This window comes from Oenanthe melanoleuca, chromosome 5 (assembly GCF_029582105.1).
Source record: "Oenanthe melanoleuca isolate GR-GAL-2019-014 chromosome 5, OMel1.0, whole genome shotgun sequence".
NCBI lineage: Eukaryota > Metazoa > Chordata > Aves > Passeriformes > Muscicapidae > Oenanthe > Oenanthe melanoleuca.
Window position 1 is genome coordinate 24,976,040 of NC_079339.1, and position 26,446 is coordinate 25,002,485.

General features: G+C 41.6%; 2 protein-coding genes across 4 annotated transcripts in view; one reads left to right on the top strand and one right to left on the bottom strand.

Moving 5' to 3' along the window:
• The window catches only part of ITPKA (inositol-trisphosphate 3-kinase A), a 74,749-nt gene that overhangs the window by 28,644 nt on the left and 19,659 nt on the right, over window positions 1–26,446 (top strand). The window contains exons 5-7 of one of the 3 annotated variants that reach the window (XM_056493081.1): window positions 4,300–4,401; window positions 5,423–5,494; window positions 6,381–10,393. The exons of 1 other annotated variant lie outside the window; for it this stretch is intronic. In XM_056493081.1, the coding sequence (XP_056349056.1) occupies window positions 4,300–4,401; window positions 5,423–5,494; window positions 6,381–6,584 (378 nt within the window). In that variant the 3' untranslated portion in view covers window positions 6,585–10,393. Of the gene's footprint in view, window positions 1–4,299; window positions 4,402–5,422; window positions 5,495–6,380; window positions 10,394–26,446 lie in introns of those variants that run through there. One more of the 3 variants, XM_056493082.1, reaches the window with a different exon arrangement.
• The window catches only part of LTK (leukocyte receptor tyrosine kinase), a 90,766-nt gene continuing 74,956 nt past the window's right edge, over window positions 10,637–26,446 (bottom strand). Inside the window, exons 22-29 of the mRNA XM_056493084.1 lie at window positions 25,578–25,642; window positions 23,518–23,647; window positions 22,290–22,387; window positions 20,317–20,409; window positions 19,618–19,719; window positions 17,611–17,745; window positions 17,168–17,258; window positions 10,637–16,560 (exon numbers count right to left, since the gene is read on the bottom strand). Of these exons, the coding sequence (XP_056349059.1) occupies window positions 15,787–16,560; window positions 17,168–17,258; window positions 17,611–17,745; window positions 19,618–19,719; window positions 20,317–20,409; window positions 22,290–22,387; window positions 23,518–23,647; window positions 25,578–25,642 (1,488 nt within the window). The 3' untranslated portion in view covers window positions 10,637–15,786. The remainder of the gene's footprint in view (window positions 16,561–17,167; window positions 17,259–17,610; window positions 17,746–19,617; window positions 19,720–20,316; window positions 20,410–22,289; window positions 22,388–23,517; window positions 23,648–25,577; window positions 25,643–26,446) is intronic.

Consider the following 26,446-nt stretch of genomic DNA (forward strand, 5'->3'; position numbering starts at 1 on the left):
GCCTGTGTTGGAATGGACCTTGAAGATCATGTAGTTCCAACCCCCGTTCTGTGGGCAGGAACACCTTCCAGTAGACCAGGTTGGTCAGACTCCATCCAACCTGGTCTTAATTCCAGGGATGGGGCACCCACAACTTCTCTGGGCAGCTGTTCCAGTGCTTCACCCTGCTTGCAGTGAAAATAATCTTTTCTAATACTTATTCTAAACGTGCTCCCACTTTTAAAAGATCTCTTGTCCTGTCACTGCTGCTCTTGTAAAAAAAACCCATTCCATCTTTCTTGTAGGCTCCCTTCAGGTGCTGGAAAACCACAATTAGGTCACCCCAAAGCCTTTTCTTTCCCAGGCTGAAAAACACCAGTTCACTCAGTCTTTCCTCACAGGAGAGGTTTTCCATCCCTTTAATCAACTTGATGGCCTCCTCTGGACACACTCCAACAGGTCCATGTCCATCCTGTGTTAGGGACCCCAGAGTGGATACAGCACTGCAGGTGGGGTCCCAGGAGAGAGGGATAAAGGGGCAGAATCCCCCCCTTGCCCTGCTGGCCACTCTGATTTGGATACAGCCCAGAACACATTTGGGTTTCTGGGCTATGAGGGCACATTGCTGGGTCCAGCCTCATATTTAACAGCACTCCCACATCCTTCTCAGCAAGGCTGCTCTTGATCTGTTTGTCCCCCAGCTTGGATTGATACTGGGGGCTGACCTGACCCAGGTGCAGCACCTTCCACTTAAACTTATGGGGTTCCCCATAAGTTCCTTCGAGCCTGCCTGTGCCCCTCTGGATGGCATCCCATCCTTCAAGTGTGTCAACTGCACCACTCCAGAGCCTGGATTAATTTTGTTTCCATTTCACAATTCAAGCATGTAGAAATAAGGTATAAAAGGCAGTGATGCTGATGAACAGAGGCTCTTTAAATACCTCTTTTTTTCTCTCCTTCACTGTATATCTTTTCCCTTCCTTATTCACAGATTCTCCTGCTGTGATACAGGAACTGGGGCTTCCAGCTCATGCAGTGCTGGCCCCGTGTGTGCTGTGCCACCCACTCCTGGCTGTTAGACACAGGCATCCTGATGCAGGAATTGTCTGGGTGGTAGATGAGTAGATGATCTGGCTCCAGTACAGCCAAAACAGAGGATCCTGTCTTGCCCTTTAGCCAACTAATGATGTTATCAAGATACATGTTTTATTCCTATACAGCTTAGGTCTTTGTATGCTCCCCTGTGTAATGGAATCAGAAACCCAGATGATCTTGAACTTCCATTTTTGTTCTTAGAAAGATAGTTGGTGAGTGAAGATGTTCAGATTTGAGTCCTGGAGAGTGACTGAGCTAAGGAAGAATAGGGGAGCTTCAGAAAAACCTCCTGGCTTGTTCTTTGTGGATTTGTTGGTTGTCAGAGGTGGGAGCAGTACGACACACAGACTGTGTAGTGTTTCCCTCTGTGGAAACACTGCTGTAACTGTGCACAACATGAATACTTAAGCCTTGGCTAAGCGCAAGAAATACTTTGGAGCACATTCTCTTTCTCTCTGTTTCCCTGTGCTGTTATGAGGATTGTAGGTATAATTTAAATTTTTTTTTAGAAACTGAATTGTTCAGACAATACAGATGGTCAGTATTCCCTACACTTTTCCACTGAAAGTGAACTGTAGATCCAGTTCTGTATTTTTGCAGAAAAACAAAGCCTTTCTGCAGGGATTCCCATTTTGGTAGGAAAGCCTGTAATAGTCACTGGTGCCAGCTAGTGGTTGATGGGAATAAGGGGATGTTCTCCATGATAGAATTGATAACTCCTGGAGTTAGCTGATAAAGTATGTTGGGTTTGGTCATTCCTGCCCTGTGGCTGCTGGAATAAGAAGCAAAAGCAAAGAAGGTGAGATCATATAAGCCCTTCTGTGAACTGGCTGCTCTTAAAGGAGATCTGATTCACCTATGTGCTCCTTGACACCCCTTGAAAGTGGGGGGCCTTTTCACTTTGGGTTGATCCATTTTTTTTCCTTGCCTTGCTTCTCAATATCTGAAATCAAGTCAAGTTCATTTATGGAATTTGTCACTTTTCCTCCTATCAAAAATATTTTGAACCATATGTTTTCCCTACGGTTGGAACCTGTTGCTCAGTATCTTGTACTTGCCTGATTCCAAATGCACATTTCCTCTCTGGCAGAGGCTGTCTGAAGGCCAGGCATTGCAAACATTTTCTCTACAATACTAAGCCAATGCCTGGGGCTGAGAGTTGGGATTACTGTCTTGCCATTCTGTCAGTGAATGTCTGTGCAGTTTAAAAAGTTACTTCTTCCTTTGGTACCATCCTTTTGCAGTAGATCAGGGATAGCCAATTTCCCAGGAGGATGTCAGATTTGATTCATAAACCTCTGTGAATCCATTAAGTTAACCCAGAGCCTTTTAAGGAGAGTTTGCAGAGGGCTCTGAGCCCCAAGGTTTAAGATGGATAGCAGTATTTTATGGAGCTGTGACACCTGCCCTCCGGTGAGCCATGTCACTGTCACATCTAATGAGAAGAGTTGCAGCTGGCCCATGAGCTGCACTGTGTGACAGTCTACTCTGCTGTGCAGGAGTGTGTTGGAGTCCTTAGCAAAGGTATGACTTCAAGGACTGAGTCAGGCAAGTGCCTCCTGAGGATCAAGTACATCCAGAGCTGATGCAGAGCCCTGGTTTAGAATACTGAGGTAGTGCCATTCAAGCTCAAGGATGTTGTTTACAGCAGGTAAAGCCAGGCAGTAATTATGTTTCCTGCCAGCTTCTGGAATGGAGCAAAATCATAAAAGTGTTTCTCAACCACAGGGGAGCAAGTAACTGGTTTGTCCAGACACAAAAAGTTAGAAAGGGAACACCGAGCAGCTATTCCAGACATTGCTCTACAATCTGCAGCATAGGGAGAACTTCTTTTTAAAACAGCCTTACTCCAGTGAAGAGGTACGAGATGAAGTTCCAAATTTCTATGTGCTGTTGAGTATTATCACACATCAGATCAGATGGCTTCTAACTTTCGCTGCATACCTGCTGAACTGCTCTGGCATAACTTACACATCTCATCAGGCTGACATGCTGCACTTGTATCTGTCCAACAGCCTTGGAATAAAATGAGAAATCTGGAGTTTTAGCATTATTGAATTTTTTCATGATACATTAGAAATCAAATTCAGCTGTGGAATAAATAGTGTTTTACCTTCTGAGACTGGACTTGAATTTGTCATTTTGGTGCAGTGACTTAACATGTAGGAGACAAGGTATTTATTGACCTGCTGATGTACTGACAATGAAAATGAGGGATTGGACTGATACAATTGAGAAGAAAACAGTTTGATAATCCTGCAGGCTTTTAGTGGATTTTTGTTACCAGCTGTAATAATTGCTGTGTTTTACATGTATATCCTAAAATCTCCTATTCGTGTCTCTTGAAATAACAGGGATGTTCTTGGACACGTTCATATTCATATATTCCATGTTTACAGATTCCTCCTATTCATGTACTGCTCTTATTTACTTGTAGCTCCAGAAGCACATAAAAATACTTGTATTTTTCAGTAGCATTACACTTCTGTACTGAATCTCGCCGCTAGTACAAAAATACTCTGAATTTCTCCAGGACACACTTGGAACAAGTATGCCTGCATTCCTTTGCCAAAGTTCACTTACCTGCTTTCTCACTGCTAACATTGTGAATTACAGTTTGTTCCTGTATGCAGCAGATTTCTGTTCTGTGAATTCTGGGTCACATTATATGTTCAAAGGTGTATTTGGAGCTGAATCCTAACTGTGATTCTTTGATTTTCCATTGGAAAACAGAAACCACAACAAAAACCAACAGAAAAGCCAAATAACAACAAAAAATGCTCACCAAAACCCAAAGGAAACCCCTAAACTAAAAGGACTGGTAAAATTTGGTTTGGAAATGTTCCCTCACACCCTCAACCAGGGTTTCACTAGCCAGACAAGAGTACAACCAAAGAGGTCTCTGTGGTTTGCCCCACTGAACTTTGTACTGCTAGAACTGATGTGAGAAAACACTCCTGCAAGCTGGTAGTATCATGAATTGTTTCTTTTTTTTTCACTTGTACTTAACAGAGAATGAACTGCCAGTGTCATTTAAAGGTATCTAATTGGGTTTTGTATCTCTTCTTCTTGCTTGATTTATTTGCTGTTTTCCTGTTCAGCTACTTACTTTCATCTGGTTAGTGAAGGCTGAGCTGTTGCTGGTTCAAGAGGATTGAGCCATGAGGGGAATGATATGTGTGCAGTATAAATAACCTGTGTCTGTGTTTGTGTGGTTTTGTGCAGAAGGCAGATGGAACATGTAACACAAACTTCAAAACTACAAAGACACAGGAGCAAGTTCTACAGGTTTTTGTGGAATTCATTGAGGGCAACACAACTATTCTGGTGAGTCTGGGCTCTTCATGTGCACTGATCTTGGACCAGTGCTCTTGCTTCAGGGCCATGCTTTTTTGGTACGGGAAATAGGAATTAGAATGCCAGGGGGTAAGATGGGGTGGACATGGGGACTTGGTGGGTTTGTGAGAAGTTGATTGAGACCAGGTTTGTCAGCTCTTGCCATGAGTTGATCCCAAATGCCTTATGCTATCAAAGTGTCATTCAAACTAACTAACTTATGGCTTGCCATCAGCTTCAACCATGGGTGTTAGATGCATTAAATGGTGATATCTAAGCAAGGATTGTGTTGGCAGGAAAATCTGTGATTTGGGAATTCAGTTTGAAGAGGATAAAACCAGAGGGTGGAGGCAGGAAGTGAGATTGGTGACTAGCTGTTCTCCCATGTGTGAAACTCATCTCAAGGAGGAATCCCTGTGTGCTAATTCATGGGTAGCACAGCAGGCATGTGGTAGATGGCATAACACATCTCTTGTCTTTGGAACTTCAGAGGATGCTGTAATGTTTTGCTGCAGTGTGGAAGCCATTATGAAGGCAGATTACCCCTTCAGGAGGAGTGTGCTTGGTAGCTCAGGGCAGCATTAAAAATCTGAATTTTTTTTATCCCCCCTCTGCCCCCACCATGGTTGGAGCTCCTTGTCTCTCTAACACAATTTCTTTCTTTTTACTTAGTGGAACTGGAAGGTTTTTTATTCCTTGAAAACTTTTTATTAAGAAGAAAAAAAAAAAAGCCAGTTGCAGGAAGCCTCATGACATCCAAGTCAAGACAGATAAATATACTTGGTGTAACACATGCAGCAGATGACCTCCAGTCTGTTAATTCACTATGAAAGCTTGGAAAATATTTTCAGATTGACTTTCAAATTATGAACCTGTTGCTTTGAAGGACCTTTACCCTAAAATGAATGTGGTCTCTTAATTATATTGACTCTTGTAAACAGATTATCTTTATTCAGTTTTCAATGACATGTTTATGGGTTTTTTTGGGTTTTTTTTCCTCTTCTTCCTCCAGAAAAAATACCTCAAACGTCTGCAGGAAATTAATGTCATTCTTGAATCCTCAGACTTCTTCAAGCGACATGAGGTGAGCAGTGAGTGTAAAGCTGTGGAGGTGCATTGCTTGTTTGTTTGAGTGAAGTACACACTCAGGTGTACTTCAGAACAGCCTGCTGTATGAGTAAAAGGGTTTGTAGCAGAAAGCTAATACATGTTGAGAACACAGACACCACAGAGTCTTCACCAAAATGATACAGAAGATTAAACTAGAATAATAAATCCTTCTGTCTTTATGACATCCCAGCACTTAATCTCTGGCCACTGCATGAAATAGTTTATTACTACCAGTTTCCTATGGTTTCTCTAACCTGGATGTGCTCCAGTGAGAATATTTACAGGGAAATGGCAACATGGAAGTTTGCATTTGGTACAGTAGCATTCAAACTGTAGTTTGACAATGAAGGCTGTATTACTTATAATGGATTTATGTTGAAATACCATTTAATTCTGCTGTCTGGGTTCTGCTTTGCTGTGCAAAAGAAGGCATCATTAGCATTGTTACTTCTGCTTGTTAACAGCTCAAGATTTAGAGATTAGACATTGTATTTTACCTTGTTGATGTTCTCTTATCAGTAGAGGTATTTTTGTTAATCATGGGTCATGATCTGTCTTTGAAAGGAGTCACAGATCTTTGCTGAATTGTTCAAATTGAGACCTGATGCTAAGTAAGATGAAGAATTGCTTTTCTTCCTGTTTTCTACTGAGTCCCATTTCTTATCTACCCTCCCATTTGTACTTTACTGATTGATATGGTTATGCAAATGGGACATCTAAATCATCAATATATAAGTGCAGTCCAAAAGTCTGTTGGGTCACAGGTGAGCCGAGGAGATCGTCTTCCTAGCAGAAAGTGTAAATTAGTGGGGGATGCTGAAGATGTATTTTTAACTACATTGTCTCAATCTGCCTTCTAGGTCGTAGGAAGTTCACTACTTTTTGTACATGATGGCAGTGGGAATGCCAATGTGTGGCTGATCGATTTTGGAAAGACCACCCTTCTCCCTGATGGGCAGACACTGGATCACAGGATCCCCTGGCAAGAAGGCAACAGGGAGGATGGGTACTTGTTGGGATTGGACAATTTGATTGGCATCTTGGAAAGCATCACTGAAAGATGAGTTGAGAAAGGCACAAAACTTGCAGGGCTTCTCTGTAACTTTCTGCTTTACTGAAGTAGAAGGAAACCTTTAACTCCAGACTCCTGAGGTCCTCAGTGCAGAGGGAGCTGCATCCAGAACCCAGCAGTCAGTGATCAAAGTTACTTTGCATCAGCCCTCTATGAACCTAAATGAATCACTCCAGATTGGTCTGTATTGCACCAGATGAACTTGTGACTGGTCCTCAGAGAATGAGGATCTCCATACTCGGGAATCACACCAGCGTGAGTCAAGAGGTCTGTGTGGTAAACCAGAATGATTATGGTTTCTGGCAAAATGGGACTCCAAATTACTTCTTAGAGAACCAGGGCAAATGCTTGGGAACTCAGGGCAGGAAAAACCATTGTTCAGGGAACTGCATAGTTTTGAAACCAGATTGGTTGTTTTTCCTCTCTAATTCCGAGTCCTCTTGCTCCTGTGTACACTATAGGTTGGACCAACAACTTCTGCTGCATTATGTTACAATGTGAGCAAGGTGCAAATGGGTGATAATCAAGAGAAACTGGGAGCAAAGAGAGACAGCAATTTGTAGTGGTTTGATGTGGCTAACTGCTGTTGGTCATTTCTCCCCTTCCCTTAGACTTGCCTCTCTCCAAGAACGGCCTTGGCTTTTTCTGTAACCGCTCAGGAGATTACAAATACTCTAGGGAGAGAATAGCAGCCTATTGTCTCCAAAAACATTTGACTTTCCAACTGGGTGGGCTGTTGGATATGTTACTAAGTTGGAGAGTTAGGCCTCTTGCAGCTGATCTGCAGCTCCAAAAATCACTAATGATCTTTCACAAACTGGTCAGGGAACTAAGTTTTTTTCCAAGGCTTGTTTATTTTTGAAGATAAAACCATTATACACATGCACACACTAGTAGTCAGCAACCAGCGTGATCTCTGAAGATCGTGGTTTGACTCTCCTAATGCACATGACTTCTTGGCCATGTTCCTGTTCTCAAATATGATGCTGCCACTTACATGTATAAAGTGGCACAGCAATCAGGGAGGCCATGTTTCTGCATTCACAGCATTACACAATGACGAGATAATTCCCAGGCATCCTTCCTCCAAGGTATCAGCTGTTATCTCCAGGCAGTTTGGGTGAAGGAATGTCAGTATATTATATCCTATAATAATAATTCCCATCTGGAATCACAGGGTGATCTGTGCTTCATTCTTTTGCTTTGGTCCAGGCATAGCCACAGAAAATTTGTTTTCTTGCAGTGGCTTCACATCCTTTCTCTGTTGGTTGCCTCTAGTCACTGGAACAGGTTTTTATATACTGGCAGTATAAATACTATAACTAGTCACATGTTGATTCACATTCCAGGTTTTAACCTCAGTAATGTGGTCATGCAGTTTTCACAGTGCAGGTAAGAGTTACATTACCAGTTAATGGTTAAAACCCTTTCAACATCTAGAGGTAGTAATGCACGTTGATCAGAAATTCCTGTCTTTTGCTGATGTCCTGTGCTCAGGAAAGAGCCTGAGAACTTTGGGTATGTGAAGGTAACTCCACTTTTGGGAAACTGCTGTTTTGATAATAGTTGATATCATAAACAAAAAAACTATAAAGTCCAGATCTGGAATAAAATCTGTAATATTTGTAATTAATGTTGGACAGCCTATAATAATTTCTAAAAAAGTTACTTTATGTAACACACTACTGTGCTAAAAGATCAGTCAGATTTAATTACATTTTTTTCAATTCTAAACAAAACAGGAGTATTGAAAATTGAAGCTCAGTTATGATGTAAAAGTTAGATGATGTAGAGTAGGTATTCTATAGCCAGTAATGACATGTGGAAATATTTCATCTTAAACCAGAAGTTGCCTGAAACTGGTAATTATTTTTTCAGTTCACTGCAAATTCAGATGACTTCTGTGGCTTCCTTGAGTTTCTCTGTTTTATATTTATTGGTAGTATGTTAATGAATTTTTCACTTGGAAGTTTCAGAGTGCTTGCATTAGGTTTTTTTGAAGTGAAAGTGAGCTCAGGTTATATCATTCCAGATGCCTCCTAACTTTTCAACTGCTGTGAGATGACAAATAAATCTGAAGTGAATTCCATAATAGTTTAAAATAGAAGTATTTCTCCTTTTCTCCAGCCAACAGGTAACCCACTGAATAGCAGTGCCTAAGGAGAATAGCAAGTAAATAGGTCTCACAGGCAGGACTTGAATGACATTGCCTTTTTTATGAGACTGCAATTGCAAGCTGTCCTACCATAATTAAAGAGAATTATAAAAGTTAAAATAAGATTAGGAGCTTAATCTTCAGAGTTAAATTTCTTTCTTCTTTTACCACATATGTGAATCTTCTGCACCAATGTAACCTATTTTCTGGAGGGGGGATCTAAACAGTAGAGGTTGGTGCTCAAATGTCAGTTGAGAGTTTAAGAAAAACTTTTTGAATGACTGTCCAGTTCTGGACCATCTACCATCTACAATGTGGTAGCAGTAGCTTCAAAGAAAACTTCTGATAGCACCTGGCTGGTTTCCCTGGGGAAAACATGGAGAAGGTTCATTCCACTGCAGTAACTGGAAATGTCAGGGAAAAAGGAAAATCTCTGCTGTAGCAGACACTGATCTGGGAACTCGTTCTAGATGATGTATAGTTCTAGGAAGTTAATTTTGAAATGGCTCTTTGTCTTGCGAGGGGATTAGAAAGAAACACAATCAGATGTTGCTGTTACGGGAAGGAAGGGGGCAGCTTTTCATAGCAGACTGTGAATAGGACTTCAGCTGAGCACTGGAGCCTAAGGAGCTGAGACTGTGAGCTCAGAAGCAAACTGCCCCACGGTAAGTTTTAGATTGCTTCTCTTCAGGTGGCCCAGAGCACCTGTCTATGGAAGCAGCATGGCCTTCTTTCACTATGGGGTAAGTTGTGTTGAGTAAGCTTATATTTACCAGAGAGTCAACATGGTGCATGTGCACAGGCATGTAGCACAGGGGGGCTGATGCATGGTAACCACAGAATTTGTTCACAAGTCCAGAGTGTCGCTCATTAATGCATCTGCTGAGCTAGTGCCTCGCTCTAGAGACACTGAGCACGTGTGATTGCACAGCAGGGTCAGAAATGCTGGCCTAGAGGCACTTTGGTGCTGAACAGATCACCTCTGACTTAGGTTCCCAGGTCTTTAAACTCACTGGTCAGATGCAGCAGTGCTGTAGCTGCTGCATTCCTTTGTGAATTGAGAAGCAGGACTAGAACTTCTCACCCTCAACTTCATCATTGAGTTGGCTTTTTTTTTTTTGCCTTGGACTACTCTCCTAGGCATTATTTTGTTCCAATCTAAACCTTCTGGGAATGGTGTGAGGCTGTCTTTCATTAGTGCCTGCAAGCTGCTGTGAGATTCTTTGGAGGAAGGTGCAATATAGAAAGAAATGCACAGAGATCAGATAAGTTTAAAAACTATGGGTGTTGAGAACCCATAGAGATACAAATTTGGCTGAAATTTAACCAAAGTGGGAAAACTTAAATCCCTCTAAATTTTGTACAGGGAGGTATTCACTTAAAGTCTCATCCAGTTCCTGTTAAAGGGAAAGATTTCAATGGGAGTTGGACCAAACCCTTATGTATCTCAGAGGGCTTTTGCTACATTTTTTTATTGCTGTTGTTATTATTTGTTATTCTTAAGGTACTGAGATCAAATGGCCTGTATCATCCACATGCATCCGTTCTGAACACTACAATGCAATGCTGACATTGACTGTATTGGATGAGTGTTTGTTACTCTGAAGTGTGTATGCTACTAAATAAATGAGACTGAAGGAAAAAGACATCTGCTATGATTTCCTTGTGTGAGAATAATATCTGTTCTTCAAGAATTTCCTTAGGGAAGGGAGAAAAACAATGTATTTCAGTGTTTCTTTTGCCTTCAGGCTTTAGCATCTGGTACTTCCTAAAGCAAAACCAGTTCCAAGACATCTAGAGCCAAATGGTGGAGCTTGGTTCCAAAACTTGATGTAGAATTACCTTTAGAACTTGATTTACACAAAGCTTGTGAACTTCCTCCAAGGTAAGCTCTGTCTCAAAAATCTCAGTGACTAGCCTACAGCACATAACAAAAATGGGCAGCAAGAGGCACTTGTCAGAGCACTAAACTGTTCCCCGGGACAGTTTTGTGTGGACACGGGAAAGAAGCACTAAACACTCCAGGACTGGCAGCACTTCTCAGCAAGAGAGAGTGTATTCTTACCACAGAGAGTGTGCAAAGAGTACTTACAAGAGAGGGAAACAAATATCCACCATTAGTGTCTCTTTATTTTGTGTTGTGAATATTAGAAGTATACACTTGTCTAGCTTTAAATTGCATAGAAGCAGTTATGTCATCTACTTATGTACAGTAGTCACCCAGAAAGGTAAGCTGGCAGAAGTGCTGCCATGGTCAGAGGTAATGACAAATCAAAACCTATTCACATTATTTTTCCATTGGTGTGTTGTGGTGGGAAGATGTTAGGCATGGTGTCACTAAGGTCTCTGCATTGGATTGAGGAGGGTGGACAGCCAGGAGGAGAGAGCACAGCCAGAGGGCTACAGGAGAAACTGTCTCACACAGCTCAAGGGTCTAAGGAGGTGTTGTCCCTTTCTGACTCAGCTGTGGAGATGCAAATACAGTGGGGGGAAAAGTATTCCCAGCAGCAGCATTTTCTTCTCTTTCTGGAAAGTAGGGAGAGTTTTTTGGGGGTGAAGTTACACTTGCAAAAGCCCATAACTATTTTATCAGCCTTGGAAAGCTTTCTTAGTGTACCCCAGCCCATGGGCAAGTTAACGGAGAACTTAGCACAGGAAAAGGGCTGAGCTGAGGGGGGGACACCTTAAATCTGTGCAATTAAAAATTCTGTTTGTTTAAAGAAAAAAATGAAGATGCAAAACATTTATATTGAGGAGAGCAAGGGTTAAGAAGAAATGAGAAGCAGTAATATCAACATTTGTGGAAAAGCAGAGAAAGACAAATAGAAATTACCATTATTGTTTCATCTTTTGTTAATCAGTCCCTTCTTTAAAATGTAAGTATGAGGTTGTGTGAAGTAACATGAAGTACTAATGCTAAACACAGTCAAAAAACAGCTATATACATATAGTCACAAAACCAATTTGGTAATGGTAAAAGACAGACACCTATCAGGAAAAGCAATTTATACCAACCCTATAAATGCCTAATTGTGCAGTAGGGAAGTTGTGGAAGACTTTTCACATGGATTATAGGACCAAATTAATCCCAGATCTCCAGGTCATGTCATTCCTCTAGGAAACAAAATTGGGTTTTGGCTTCCAGTTGCCAAATTAATCTAATTTTGACACTCTGGGTTTAACTCATTGGTGATGCACTAAAAATGTCTCCTTAAAAAGCAGTTTCACACAAGTTATATTTTGCAATGCTAGCAGTTGAGCACTATGAAATCTCTGATTGTATAAACAGTAAGTTTGTCTTAGAATTGAAGGAGTGAACACTGTCATGTCTATCACCACATTTCTTTTGAGATTAAATGGTTTGTACAGCATGTAGCATTCAACATCACAACAGGAGCAATATTAACATTATTTCCTCCAGGATATTAATAAAAAATTCATTATCTGTGAGGGTTTTTAAACGGCATCTAAAAAAAGATTGTTACAGGTCAAGATTGATGGCAGTAGGCTGACAGATCATTCCACTTAAGAGAGTTAAGAGCTTGAACAAAATTGAGGTTGCTAATGCAGATTCTTTTACAATTCCTGGCTCTTCCTTTTAGTGTCCACTTGGTACCTGCATCTCCACTTGTCTTATTAGAAGAGACTGCATCTGGCTCAGTACAGCCCTGAGCTAAATGCTATTGTAAACCATCAGAGTATGTCTTGGAAATAAATAATAATACATGCTTACTCTACCCTCACAGTTGCTCTTCAACACCACATTCTTCATCACTCTTAGGGGTAAGATCCTGGTCAGGATAAAATTCTGTCTGCAGCTTTGTCTATGTGCTCCCTGTAAATGAGTACCTTGATGCAGCTCTTCAGTAAAAACAGGTATTTGTCCAACGTGCTGGACTTGCACTGTGTTTATGAAGTGAAGGCATAGCTGCAGCCATGACTGCCTGTGGCACTGGTAATAGATCTGTGCTCTCCTCTCACTTCACTTTTCAATGGATTCCCTATTTTTATCACCAGTGGCCTGAGTTCGTGAAGTATTTTGAGGCAAGTGCTACTTGTTAAAACAGTGGTGGCTCCAGCTGGGTAACTATCTGGACAGTGGGGATTGTGCCTGCTTCTCACTGGAATCTTGGGGTATTGTGTAGATATTTAAAAATATGAAGAACTGTCTTTTGTCTGCTGCTTCATTAGTAGTCTCTGGGAAGAGAAGGTTGTATAGTTAACTTCCCATGGCTTCTGAACAAGCCAGTATTTCACTGCTATTGCCACCAGTTTCCAGCCCCTGCTACTGACTGAGGAGAATTGAAAGCAGAGTCATAATGGGCATAAAAGCACGGCCATGACCACCAGTGCTCTGCTCAGGGCAGGCAAGAGCTGAACAGTGAGCTGGCATCACGTCCACTGCAGCTGAACTCTGCTGTGGATCACTGCACTCTGCTGTGGCCTTATGTTCAGGGAGGAAGAGGCCAAGTTGCTGGCACCGAGTCACAACTGCTGGAAAGTTTGATAGATCGCCTTTGGTGGACAAAAATCTACTAGTGCATGAACCATAAAAGTAATACAACCTGAAAGGTAAGGACAAACTGATGAAATTCCAATTAGCCAAAATTAATGCATTTGTTTTTGACTAGCATGGTCCAGAAGTAGCTAGTATGAAATCTGACCAAAAATGCTAGTCTTTGCAAGAGGAAAGAATGAGAAAGTTTCCTGCTAAATTGGCTTTTCCACCTCATCTAACTGGGCTGTAGCAACTCCTGGATATAAGACAGGACAGGCAATGGACTAAATGTGAGAGAAGCTAGAGAGCTAAAGCAAAGGTGAAATGGGAAGAAGGGCATGAGGCAAGGTCATCCATTTCTCTTGGTCACTAAACCCATCAGTCCCCAAACAGAGGGACCCTTCTCTTCTGACCATCTGTCATTTTACAACACAATTAATTTGGAATTATTTCTACACCATAAGGGTCTTTGCTGAAAGGTGACCATCATCACCCTTTGTGTCTGAAAATCATAGAAGGATTGGTGTGAAAAGTGGCCTTCAAAGACCATCTGGTCCAACCTCCCTGCTCAAGTAGGTTCACTTACAGGAGGTTGCATAGGATCATATCTGGTTGCATTTTAAGTGTCTCTGGAGCAGGAGACTACACACTCTCTGGGCTAGCTGTTTCAGTGCTCTGTCACCCTCAAAGCAAACACTTTTTTTCTCATACTCAGGTGGAATGTCCTGTGTTTCAGTTTGTGCCTGTTGCCCCTTGTCCTATTACTGGGTACCACTGAAATGAGTCTGCTACCATCCTCTTGACACCTGCTCTTAAGATACTTGTATGCTCTGAAATGACATTATATAAAACTGTCCATTCTAAAGTCAAAGACCTAAAACTATACAAAACATGGAACAGATATAAAGTCGGACCAATAAAGCATAAACCTGTGCAGAAGATGCCTTCCACTGAGGATGGAGTCAGACTCTTCACTCTGTGCTTTTCTTTACCTCAGTTCAGCGTCCACCCTGACTGCTGTAAAGGACAGGAAGTCTGTGTGGTCAAAGCAAGCCTCGCCTGCTAGCCCACACCTTCAGACTGTTCATGCAGCTGATCACTAAGCATAAAGCATAGACCAGAGAACCTCTTGCCTCAGAAAGGAGCCTGACAAGTCTGCAACTGGCATCTCACCACAAAACCTTATTACACAGAAAGATGGCATGTAATTTGCCACTGTAGGTTGGCAGTGTGACATTCAGGAGAGGTACAAGGACAGAATGCTTCCAAGACTGTTCAGACTTAATCCAAATTATTTGTCTTTTCAGTCTCCTTATTTTGCAGCTTTAATCTGTAAACATCCGTTTAGATCCTAAACAACTGAAGAAAGCCTTATAAATGAGCTGTCTTGGAAACAAATTACTATCAGCAAGTCTGCACTTGCAAGGCAAGGAACAATTACTACCTGCTCAGCTGTGTGAAGCCAAGTAGGGGTTTTAGCTTTCTCAAATGGTTGAGCTATTCTACCTTCCTGTAAAAGAACACCCTAAGTGGGGTTTGCACTAGATTTCCCTTCACTATTCCTCTTCTTTACTTTCTACCTCAGAGTATTAAAACCAAGAACTCCAGCATACCAAATAATAGTTACCCAAAAACCTCAGCTTAGTGCTTGCCAACACAGCACAGAGAATTAATGCTGAATATCAAAGTACTTACAAAAATGAAATTCATTTTAAGTAAAGTCCATTGAAAGATAAAGACAGTCCATTTTTCATCAAGCTGTGCAACTCACCCTTCCTTGAAAAACCACCTGCACCTTCAATGCCAGGAGCTGTGAGGAAAGCAACACCATGAGGCAAGAAGCATATTTCCTTCACTGCTCAAAGGAATACTGTCTGCTCCACCAGCTACTGCTTTTTTAAAGGTAAATGTTTTCCTCTTCATTGCTTGTTTACAAAGCACATGCTCAGAGGAGCCTGACATTTTTTTTCATTCTTCCTACTGCTTCCAATTTGAGCAATAGTTCCACAAGGTCTGCTAATAAAACAGATGCAAATGTGGCTGCTATTTTTTTTTTACTTCCCTTATAGTGCATAAGCATTAGTAATTCACCAGGACAGTAAAAAGCTTTGGGAGTGTAGCAGCCTTTGCAAGTTGGTTGCTGCTGGCACAGCATATGTTTTTGGATTCTTGGTTCAGAAAGAAGCACAACCTGTGTTGGTCATTATTTCCATCCAAATACTGCAGCTGGATGGTAGGTCCATTTCTTTTCACCTGAGCAGATTGAAAAGGAATTCTCTCCTTAGGAACTGTATTCTGAATCAGACAAACAATGCCATTGTTCTCCACTTCTAAGCTGGTTCAGTGGAACACATTTGTAGGACAGAGATAGAAATGCAAGTGTCTGTAACAATCTGGGATCTGGCAGGTAGACAGAGGAAGCAGAACATTGCTGATGTTGAAACTTCACCCGTCTGATGGAATTAAATTGGAGGAAGTAAGTGAAACAGGAAGCAGTCCTTCCAGACACACATTCCCTGATCTTTGGAAGAACCATTTCTACTATACTGGAGTAACACTCAGGTCATCTGACAAAGACAGACCAGAGTCTCTCTCTCTTGATGTCTTCTCTGTTTTACAAAAAGGCTTTTCATTTCTGTGCAGACTGGAGCTCCTTAGCACAGCTGCTCTGACCTCTGCCAAGGCTGATGGCTGGTGCTCAGCACTATAGCACAGGTCATCATAAGCATAATTTACATTGCCACAGGGGAAGGTCTGGAGTTTCACCAGTTCAATCCCACTGATATCCAGGTGAGGGCAGGTATTTCGACTTGGAGATGCTGGAGATGCCCGAGAGCTAGGAGAACTGCAATTCCCATCAAAGCCTGAATCTTCCCTCTCTGGATTTACTTTGAGCTTGGAGCTGGGGCTGAAGTGACAGATATTCTCTAGCACCCATGATCCATAGGTTGGGTTCCAAAGATTTTTTGTTTTGTTTTTAAGTCTGTGGGCCGATGGGTTGCTGGGCTCCAGCTTCTGGTTTGAAGTCTGCTGGAGCCACGACCCACTGTTGAAATCACTGAGGCATGGCAGGCTGGGCCCTCGCGCAGTCCGGCTGCTCAGGTTCTCCACCAGTAGCTCTTGTGGACATGGCACAAGTTTGTGCCCAGCATGGTGGGGGTCCAGTGTCTTAGCTGTTGTCTGAGGAGTGAGAGAAGGGCTTACCAGCAGTGGCACTATCCCACTGGAAATGTTTGGGCGCATGACTGTACTCCCTTCATCCTCTGGTGCGGGGCTGCACTCCATGGGCAGCTCAGTGTTGATCACATCAGGGTCCTGAAAAAGAGAGACAAAATCTGCTACACCTTCAGGGTGACTGTCACAGGTTTGGGCCATACTCCTGCTCATCACACATGGTGCTATGTTCCATTTGGCTATCACATGCTATTGAGACTTACGTGCTTCCTTTGGGAAGAGGCTGTGCATCATTGAAATCAGTGACTAAGCTGGGGGGTCTGTAGTATAAAATTTCTCTTTTGAGAGGCTGGATCCAGACCTGCAGCTGTTAAATGCTACTGGATACTGTGCCATTTCATTCCCCCTCTCCACTCCATAGCTATTCAGCTATGGCTTTTGAGCAACATTAGACAAGGTCAGAATGTGGACCTTGAGAGAGATATAAGTACCTTTCCATCATAAAATGAAGGATAATTTGCAATTGAACAAGCAGAGAGCTAAAAGCATCCATTTGCACAGGAACAGTTTATGCTCATTATGGCTGAACAGAAGATAGGAGAGTGAGGATGGACACTGGAAAAGAGCCAACACCACCACCACACTAGTAATGTGATTATATCTGTCTGTCAGGACCCTTCACTTGCTTTAGGGACTAAAGCTAATTTCTTTGGATAGTTTGCATTCAGTGGATACCAAAGACCAATACCTGTGTGCAATATTTGATCCTTTCCAGGATGGTAGAGAAGTTTGGCCGATACTCTGGACTGTGCTGCCAACATTGTGTCATGATCCGGTACCTTAAAGTTAAAAATAAAATAAAATAAATTATCAAGCTTATTTTGTAAGAAAAGTATTTCACTATGAGGTGATCAGAGGTCCAAGGGACCACACTTGGTACATGGCTCAAAGGAGGTGTGCCAAAAGTGGATATATAATTTTTATGTCCCTGGATCCTGTCTGATTTGGGAGCCACTATTTAAAGCAAATCTAGTAGAGCTCTAAGTTGTATACAAGAGGCAGCAGCTCAAGAGACATTTAGCAATACCTGCCTAACAGGGAGGGCAATCATGATTACCTGAGTAGAAGTGTCTTTGTCCACATTTTTGGCACCTACTATACTTTGGCTTGTGAGAGTAAGGAAATACTTACACTGGCCCAGGACAGTTTTTTGGTGGATCCATTCTTCCTCCACTGGTGACAAATTCCAGCACTTCCTGATTGGTTTTGCAAGGGTAGGGCATGTAGCCTAGAGAGAAAATCTCCCAAAGCAGCACTCCAAAGGACCTGTGTCAGAAACCAGGCAACAATTCCAATCAGGTTTCATTTGTGCTCCACAATTTGTAGCTGTGTAGGCAACACCACAAGCAACAACCTTTCAAAACCGCAATCCAATCGATGTTTACATAAAAAGACACCCCAATCAATCAAAATCTTTGCTCAAGCTCCAAAACAAGTTTTGCAGAGGTTTCAAAATATATAGTAACTCTGCAGTTGTTCTTTCTGTGGATTCGTTATTAGTAGAGCAGGAAATGCCAGACTGCCCTTGGGTGTGCATGATCTGACTGAAAAGACCTGTTAGATCTGGCATGGATATTTCTTGCCTTACTTGGGAAAACTTGAGATATTTGTGTTGAGGAATACATTTGGTGCTGGTAGCTTGGCTGCAGGCTGAGCTCTGGGTGGCAGAAGCCCAAGGCAAGATGCTGGCCTGGCACTGACCCTCTGCAAAACAAATGGGACAAAGACCTGTGGCACTGCCAGGTGACTGGACACTCAGAGACACAGCAGGATCCAATGACTCCAGACTTTGGCACACTTAGGCTGTAAGTGTATAAAAACCCAGGGCTTGTTTCGGTTGGGGCCCCTCCTCAGGAGAAGGAGCTCAAGTTGTTATTTTGTTGTTGCATCTTGATTGGATTTTTTAAGGATCCTGACATCTGAGAGTCTGCTATGGGAAACCTGGTGTGACTGGGGTGGGGAGGAATAGCTGTGAAAGGGCCTCTACCCACCTTAAGTGGGTGGTACAAGTGTGATTTCTGGAGTGGCTCCTGGAGGTCAGACAGGGACCTCCAAATGTTTCCTTAATATTTGAATCAGTATTTCAGAACAAGACGTTCAAGTATAAAATCAAGGAAGAGAGATGCAGTGAAACTGAAAAACAGTGGTATTTCTGATGGGAAATGTGCTTTTTTACATCCACAGGTCAGATTGTCAGTGCCACTAGAAATTATGCATGACTTAGACACAAGGAAGGCAAGAGAATTCTGCCAGGACATCAGCAGAGTCAGAATTTTCAGAGTCACTTATTGCTACAAAGGTCAAAGTAATTTCCAGTATATGCATGTTACTTATAATAGCCTATTACAGGAACTGTTCACTTTCCTTCAAAATATTTAGTGCTGGCTGCTCCCAGTCAGGCGCTGATAAGCAATCCCTTGTCTTCCGGCATCGCTAACAACTTCAGGAAACTGGGTCAGTGTGGCATTTGAGGGAATGCCTCAGTACAGCACTGAAGGATCTGCTGTACAGAGAAAGAAGTGTTCTCAAGCAACTGGAAAGCTTCCATTCCCAGCACCTGTGCTTGAATGTGCTACTGTTGAGGGGGTGCTTATTTTAAAGAAAGCTCAAGTTGCATGAGAAAGCAATATATAAATATTGTTTCCTCAGCAACCAGCAAGGACTTCTGGTTAAATCTGCTGTCACTTCATATGCAGCAAGAAAAAAAATATACAAGAGTAATCCTGGGTGGTACAGAGAGAGTAATTTACAAGGTATATAAGCAGACCCTGTCACTGATGGAAACTGGAAGATTCTGAAGGCTGAGGGAAGTATTTGATGATATTATCGGGATTTTTAACTGAGACTTTCTGAGAATGTAATATGCTTTTGCTTTTTACTTCTTGGTTGGCTTTATGTGATACTCTACATTTATGAATAGCAAATTTTTATTACCTCTATTTACATTAAACTTTTAAATTCTTACTCTGGATTCTTTAGCCATACTTCTACTGAATGCAGTGGGAAGACTTCTCATATTTTTCTGGGAAATTCTGACTTTTTATAAGATTCCTGCAGAGCACACTTTTTTTTTTCTGAGCAGTACATTCCTTGATGCTTTTCAGTGAGTAGCAGAAGTGAACAAAAGAGAATTATTACCAGGTATCAGTCTTGGAGGTGAAAATGCCCTCTAGGAAAGCTTCTGGTGGCATCCACTTGACAGGAAGCATGGCTCTTCCTCCCTTGCGGTAGTAACTTGCTCTGGGAAAGATAAAATGCACAGAGAATATCACACAGCCTGAAAGGGCTTTGATAGAGAAAAGATCTCATCACCACAGTAACAGCAGCTGGGGATTGCATGCAACAGTGGGGGCCAAGTGAGAAAAAGGAAAAGTCATCAACACAAACAGTGCATTGGAGCAGGATTTTATATCCTCTTTGCAGCTGAGATGGAAATCCAGAATGTTCTGCACAGCTAAAGATATCAAGCTTGCCAATGTTTTGCACAAGGTGTTGATGCAGCAAGTGTTCTTGGCATCATTAGATGATAATTATGGTTGCTGGGGGTTTTTAATTTTAATTTAAGCTAATTTATGATCAAGTAGCTAATAAATTTGACTTTGCTTGGTTTAGTATCCACAAGTGTTTGTAGTTTCCTGGGGCCACAGTTGAAGTGGATTGGTTCATAAGCATAGATGTGTTAATTTACAGTCTGTTAACACAAGCTAGTTAACTGCTCATCAAATTCAGACCTTATGGATGGTTCCACTGCTTCACATATTGTGAAACAGTTCAAGCCTGTCAAAAATTATACAGATTACTGAGTTACTCACAGAACTGAAATTGCTCTTCACTTACCTGTAAATATCCCTGGCCATTCCAAAGTCACCAATTTTGGCAATTCGTCCTGCTCCAGAACAGGTCAAAAGACAATTCCTTGCAGCTATATCTCTTTAAAAAATTTAAAAATTAAAAATTAATTTAATTCTGAATTCTTAAGTAGTTAAAGGAATTAAAAAAAAGTATTAGACCCAGTCCTGCAAGTCTTTCTTGAGTAATCTTTACACAAATGAGAAGAGCCCTGTTAAAATAAGAAAGAATTCCAGTTACATTATATTTTTTTTAACCACAGTTCTGAAACTGCATTTGAATTATATCTTCTACCCAGCATTTGCCAAGCTTTCCCCATTCACACCTTCTTTCAGAGAAGAAAACAGCATCAGTATCAAAAAAGGAACAAACCCAACCTCTTTTGCTTCAATCACATTATGACAGATTTCTTTCTTGCTCTATTTATTTAGAGAGGGACATCTCAGCAGTGTCCCCGTCAGCTACAGATGTGATGCTGTTGGACAGTCTTAGTAAACTGCTTGAAAAGTTATGTAGAACCAGATTTGGTAATTTGTTGCTTTGTTACTTCTGGATATCTCCCATGGAATCAATCAAACTCCATATGGAAGCAGCTGTTTGCTGGGTGCAAGTTTAGCTTGTCAGAAATGGAAGTAGTGCCTTCATGGCCAAGGCTAAAATATTTCTGTTCATTTTAAATATGCATTCTGAAAAGAAACTCATTAAAATCATAGCACTGTGGGGGTCCTGTTGACTGCCAAGAAAAATAAGCTCCTTGAACAACTCATGTTTCTTCCTGTTGCCAGCCTCGAGAAATCTCTGAGGATTTTGAAATCAGTTTCAACTTTCCCTTCTGTTATCAGCTGTGACTCCTGATTGACAATTCCTGCACTGTAGAGGCCTCTTTACAACCCCACTGCCCTACTTTTTACCCCTGGGATTCCTGATATCTGTAATGAAAGCTTTCTTCATTTCCCAACCCACTCTAAGTAATGCTGACATCACTAACAAATACTAAGACAAAACCTTAGGGAAATTCCTTGTGTTCAGATGTATTGAATTGCTGGCTAAGACAAAATGAATCCATTCACAGTTTGCTTATATTAGAGATCCAACAGTGCAAAGACTGACCCAGAGATTTTTTTAAAGTCATACGCTGCTGTTACTATTACAGTAAGAATTCCTAAAAATAATGCTCTAGTGATTAACTCAGAAGTTTCCAATTAGCAGGCACTTCACAGTAACGAATCCAGCTGCCCACAGTGCCAAGGAACGTTATGAGCTGAAACAATTCTTAATCAAAAACAAAGGATTTCAATACTTAACAAGGAGTTCTAAAAGGATAACTACAACCTTTATCCCTCTTACAATATTTTGTTCTTGTTTGAAGGATACTAAATCAACATCTTTCTGCTCAATAAATGAGGAAAAAGGAATTTGAAGAGACAGATATGGGCTTCCCAAGATCATGCAAGCAGGTCAGCCATTGATCTGGGAAGAAAGCCTGAAATGTGTTTTTATCTCCTGTCATCCTTGCTCTGCCCTTCTCTAATCTTTGGCTCAAATATTATGGTCTGTCCTGCGCTGGTGAGATAGGGAAAGCATTTAAGTCAAGATAGGGAGATGGGAAGGGAAATAAATACCTTATTGTCTTATCAGCCAACACAGAGTGACACTACCATCTAGTGGACTACAGGGCTAATCTCAACTGTCGTTACTTTGCAGGCACCTGAAAACTAGTACTTAAACCCTCTCACTTGGAACAGAACATTGCTCTCCCTCCAGGACTGCAAAAAACAGTGCAGAGCCTAACTCCTAAAAAAACCCAGGGAGATCCATGGGGTCATCTAAGCACAAGCCTGTATTGGTAGAGAAAATAATCTGTCTCCCCTGTGGAGATTAGTCCTGTCTAATCCACTGCAAATACAAGTGTATGAGCCTCATGCACCTTGAACACATCAGAAGAGACTGTTCCCCCTCACCTGTGGATGAAATGATTCTCTTCCAGATATTTACAGCCGCAGGCAATATCCCTAGCTATGTTCAGCAGGTCCTGCATTGTTAGCGTGGATGGTTGATTCTGGAAAAGGATATTAAATGGTAAGGGAAGGACAGTGAAGTAGAAGAATATAATTCATGCAGGGGATAATCAGAGAAGGACAGAAAAACGGAAAGGGAGAGACACGTACAGGATTGGGGAAAGTCTAAATGAGTCAGGAGCAAAGAGGAGCATAAAGCAGATCAAAGAAAAGAGTTAGAAAAGGAATGAACTCATATTTAATCCCAAAAACTTCCAGGAGATTTCACCTCTCTCCCTACTGTGTTATGTGAATTCAAAAGACAAGCAGGTTTAAAAGGTGAGATAGAAGAGGAAAAATAAAGCACCCACTTTTAAAGAGTGAGTCAATAAATTATCAACAGAAATTAGAGCATGAACAAGAGAGAGAGACAGTAAAGATGCACAAGTGCACATCTTTGCACCAACATCAGCATTCACCAGCTTGTCTGTCCTGGTAGAACAGTGATTACCCTCAGGAGCAGTATGCAAAAAAGGAATGCTTTACTACAGGACTGGTACTAGACCTTCATTATCTGCACTTCCCTAAGAACAATAAAGAAGACTTTTTCCAGGAGCCCTGCTCATTTTTACCCCCTTACATAGTTCTCCATAGGGAAATTTTTGTCAGTTTTTCTCTAGGAACTTCTTTATTGCTCTCAGGAAGGGTGAGGAGAAATTACTACACTGCTAATCAAAGTCTGAGACATATCAAATAAATTAGGCTCAGCTCTTCAACTGGTATCAATTTGTGCCTCTCCATATGGTGCTGATGCACACCTGCTGAGGACTGAGTGCTACGAATTCTGATTATAACTTCAGCTCCTCACGTGCCATCACAGCACACTGAAAACAAAGGAGGTATAGAAAAAAGAAAAGAAAGACCAACTATTTATAGTAAATTGACAGAGAAGTCTAGAATGGCAGGATAGGATTTTACCTGCTCAGTTACTAATAGACTGGAGTTTCTAGCCCTGCTTTGATTTTTGTCTCACTGACACCTGCTTCAAGCAAACAGACACAGGTATCCCAAAGTCTGTGGGAGCTGGGACACACACAGAGCCTAGCTTGGCTCCAGAGCCTTTATCCAACTGATAAAACACAAAAGCAGCCACACTAAAATCAAGCAGAAGCCTCTAGGGGGGCTCTCTCACCATCCTGGGTCGGTTCTGCCGCAGAAAGCTCTTCATGTCTCCTCCAGCCATGAGCTCCAGCAGAATGAAGCGAGGCAGTGTCTGCAGGCTGACACCGATGCACTGCACGATATTTTGGTGATTGAACTTACTGAAAGCCAAGGTCACAGCACATGGAAGAGAAACACAGCATTAGTGCCTGGCCAACATCCACCCATTCTCATTGTGCCTTGAGATTTGGCAATCTGGACTGGAGCAAATCCTGATACCAAAAAATCTTCAGCCATATCAAGTTGCCTCTCTGGCTATGACAGCCCCAAGAACAGGGTTATGCCTGGTTTTACCCTTCAACAGAATGTATGAAAAGCTAAAAGCAAAGCAGAGCCTTCTGTCTGTGAAGACAGAATTTAATGGACACACTGACTGAAAGATGAGAGTGACGAGAGGGATAAGACAGTTAAGAATGCAAATTTCATTGGCATTTGTGATACAAAGTCTGGTAGAGATTTAAATTCAGCATTGGCTGTTTTAGGCATAGTGCTATCTAGTTTGGGGGACTCAGAGTTTAGTCTGCTAGAGGGACTCAGCTAATACCTACTGCAGAACTGCTTATGTGATTCTGCTTTTTACAAAAGGAAGCTGAGGCTGTCAAAGAGCACAATAAGACTCGGTCATCAGACAGCAGTGTCTTCCCTTAGATAATGATTACCTGGATAATAAAGGAACTAAAAATAGAGAGGAAGTTGGGGAAGAGAAAGAGTCATGCTACTAAGTGAATCAAGGCACTCCTTATTTGATTAAAATTGCTCTTTAAAAAAACATACATCAGTGTTACTGCCTGTTTAGCTATCAAATTTCTTGAAGACTGTAGGGAGTGGCACTATGTCATGAGATTCATGCTTTAATAGCAGAAAACCAACATCTAAGTATGAGCTGGGCCAGACAATGAGAAGAGGAACTTCACATTGCAAAAATTCAAAATATATGAATTACAAATACTTATAATCAACCTCAACTATGCTACTATTTTAAAGTTATCCTTGATCCTACTATTGTTTTAAGATTATGGATTTCTGTTAATGAAGTAAATTCTAAGGCTGGAATACCTAAAGTACAGGTGGTAATAGGAGTGGCTGTCTGTTATCATTTCCAAGAAGGTTTTATAGATCTTATAATTAACTATCAGAGGGTCATACACATAGGACCTTATAAAGGTTCTGTCAAGCAAAGACATCAAATCAAATGCAGAACATGTTTATACAAAAATGTTGTGCCTTCTTACTTCTTTAAACAGGACAGCAGAACCAATCAACAGAAGTTTTTGTTAAACTGTGATGGCTTTTGGGTGGGATGGAGTTAATTTCCCTCACAGTAGCTCATATGGTGCTATAGTTTGTGTTTGTGATCCAAACAGTGTTGATAACACGTGGATATTTTCGCTACTGCTGAGCAGTGCTCACACAGCATCAAGGTTTCTCTCACACATTCCTCCCCGCAGGCTGCCAGGACAAGAGGTGGTGAGGGGACAGCCAGGACAGCTGGCTCTGAATGACCACAGGACATCCATACTGTGTGGTGCCATGCTCAGCCACAAAAGCTGGGGCAGAATGAGGAGGAGGGAAAGGGTCAGGCAGAGTCTGGCATTTGTCTTCCCAAGTAGCTGCTGTGGTTGATGGTGTCCTGTTTTCCTGGGATGGCTGAACATGTGCCTGTTCATGGGAAGCAGGGAATGAATTCTTCAGTGCTGCTTGGCTTGCTCACAGAGATTTTGCTTTACCTATTAAACTGTTTTTATCTTAACCATGAGCCTTCTTGTCCTTCTGATTCTCTTCCCCATCCCTCTGCTTTGTGCAGCCAAGTTGCCTACTGGCATTAAAGCACGAGAGACAGGCAACAAAAGAACTCACTTATCTTGTTTGAGATAAACAAGTAGCACATTATATGCTACTAAAATGCCATCTGGTGAAAAATAAGACTGAACTTCTTTTCTGAACACAGGCAAAGGAATAAATGATTCAATGTTTACCTGCATCACTCTTTTTCCCCTGCCCACCGTCAGTTAAAAAACCCTTAAACTGTACCTGATAATCAATGCTTCCATCAGGAAATCCATCTCATCCTGCTCAGAGCAGACTTCTGGCAAGGTCTGTTGAGAGATAAAGGCAGTGATGGCCATCCCACCAAAGAATTCAGGATATTTGTGTGACCACCAGACAAAAAAGAAAAAAAAGAAAAGGAAAGAATGAGCATGTAACATGTAAATCACCTCAGGAACCTAAGAGCAAGGGTTTCTCCTTTCAGTGCCCAGTTTATTGCACTGCATGTGACCCATTTGCTAGATAAAGTCAGGGTAGGAAACCAGTGTCCTATTTGAAGATTTTTTTTTTGTGTGTTAATTGAACTTGATGCACAATTCTGGAACAAAAATATCTTCAGGTAAACATCAAGCAAAGTATTACGTGGGGACTTACAGACCCTTAGAAGGGTCTTTAAAATAATAATTGCTATTTATTCTCCCCTTTCTTTGTGTCCACATTGCAGCACATGCTTGCATGTCATATGACACATACAGCCACTTGATTTAAATACTTGTGTGACACACCCCTGAAGCATTCTTCCCTGCCAGCAGATTTGGACAACATCTTCTGCTGATAGAGATGAACTGGATGACCACAGATGAATGACATGCTGATCTCCTTCTGTTTGCCACTGTGCTCTGGTGCTTCTTCCAGTCTGAGTAGTGAAACTAGGTTGGGCAGTTCCATCTGCTTGCTAGTGTCCTGGGTTTTCACCCACATTTGTACAGTGGCACAGGGAAGTTCATGATGTGAAAGACAGGATGACTAACAGTAGAACTTTTTTTAATTTATGAAGGCTATGTTCTTGAGCTGTACTCATGGATTTGGTCCTCTGAGTCACAAGCTTATAAAATAAGAGAAGCAGTCTATGA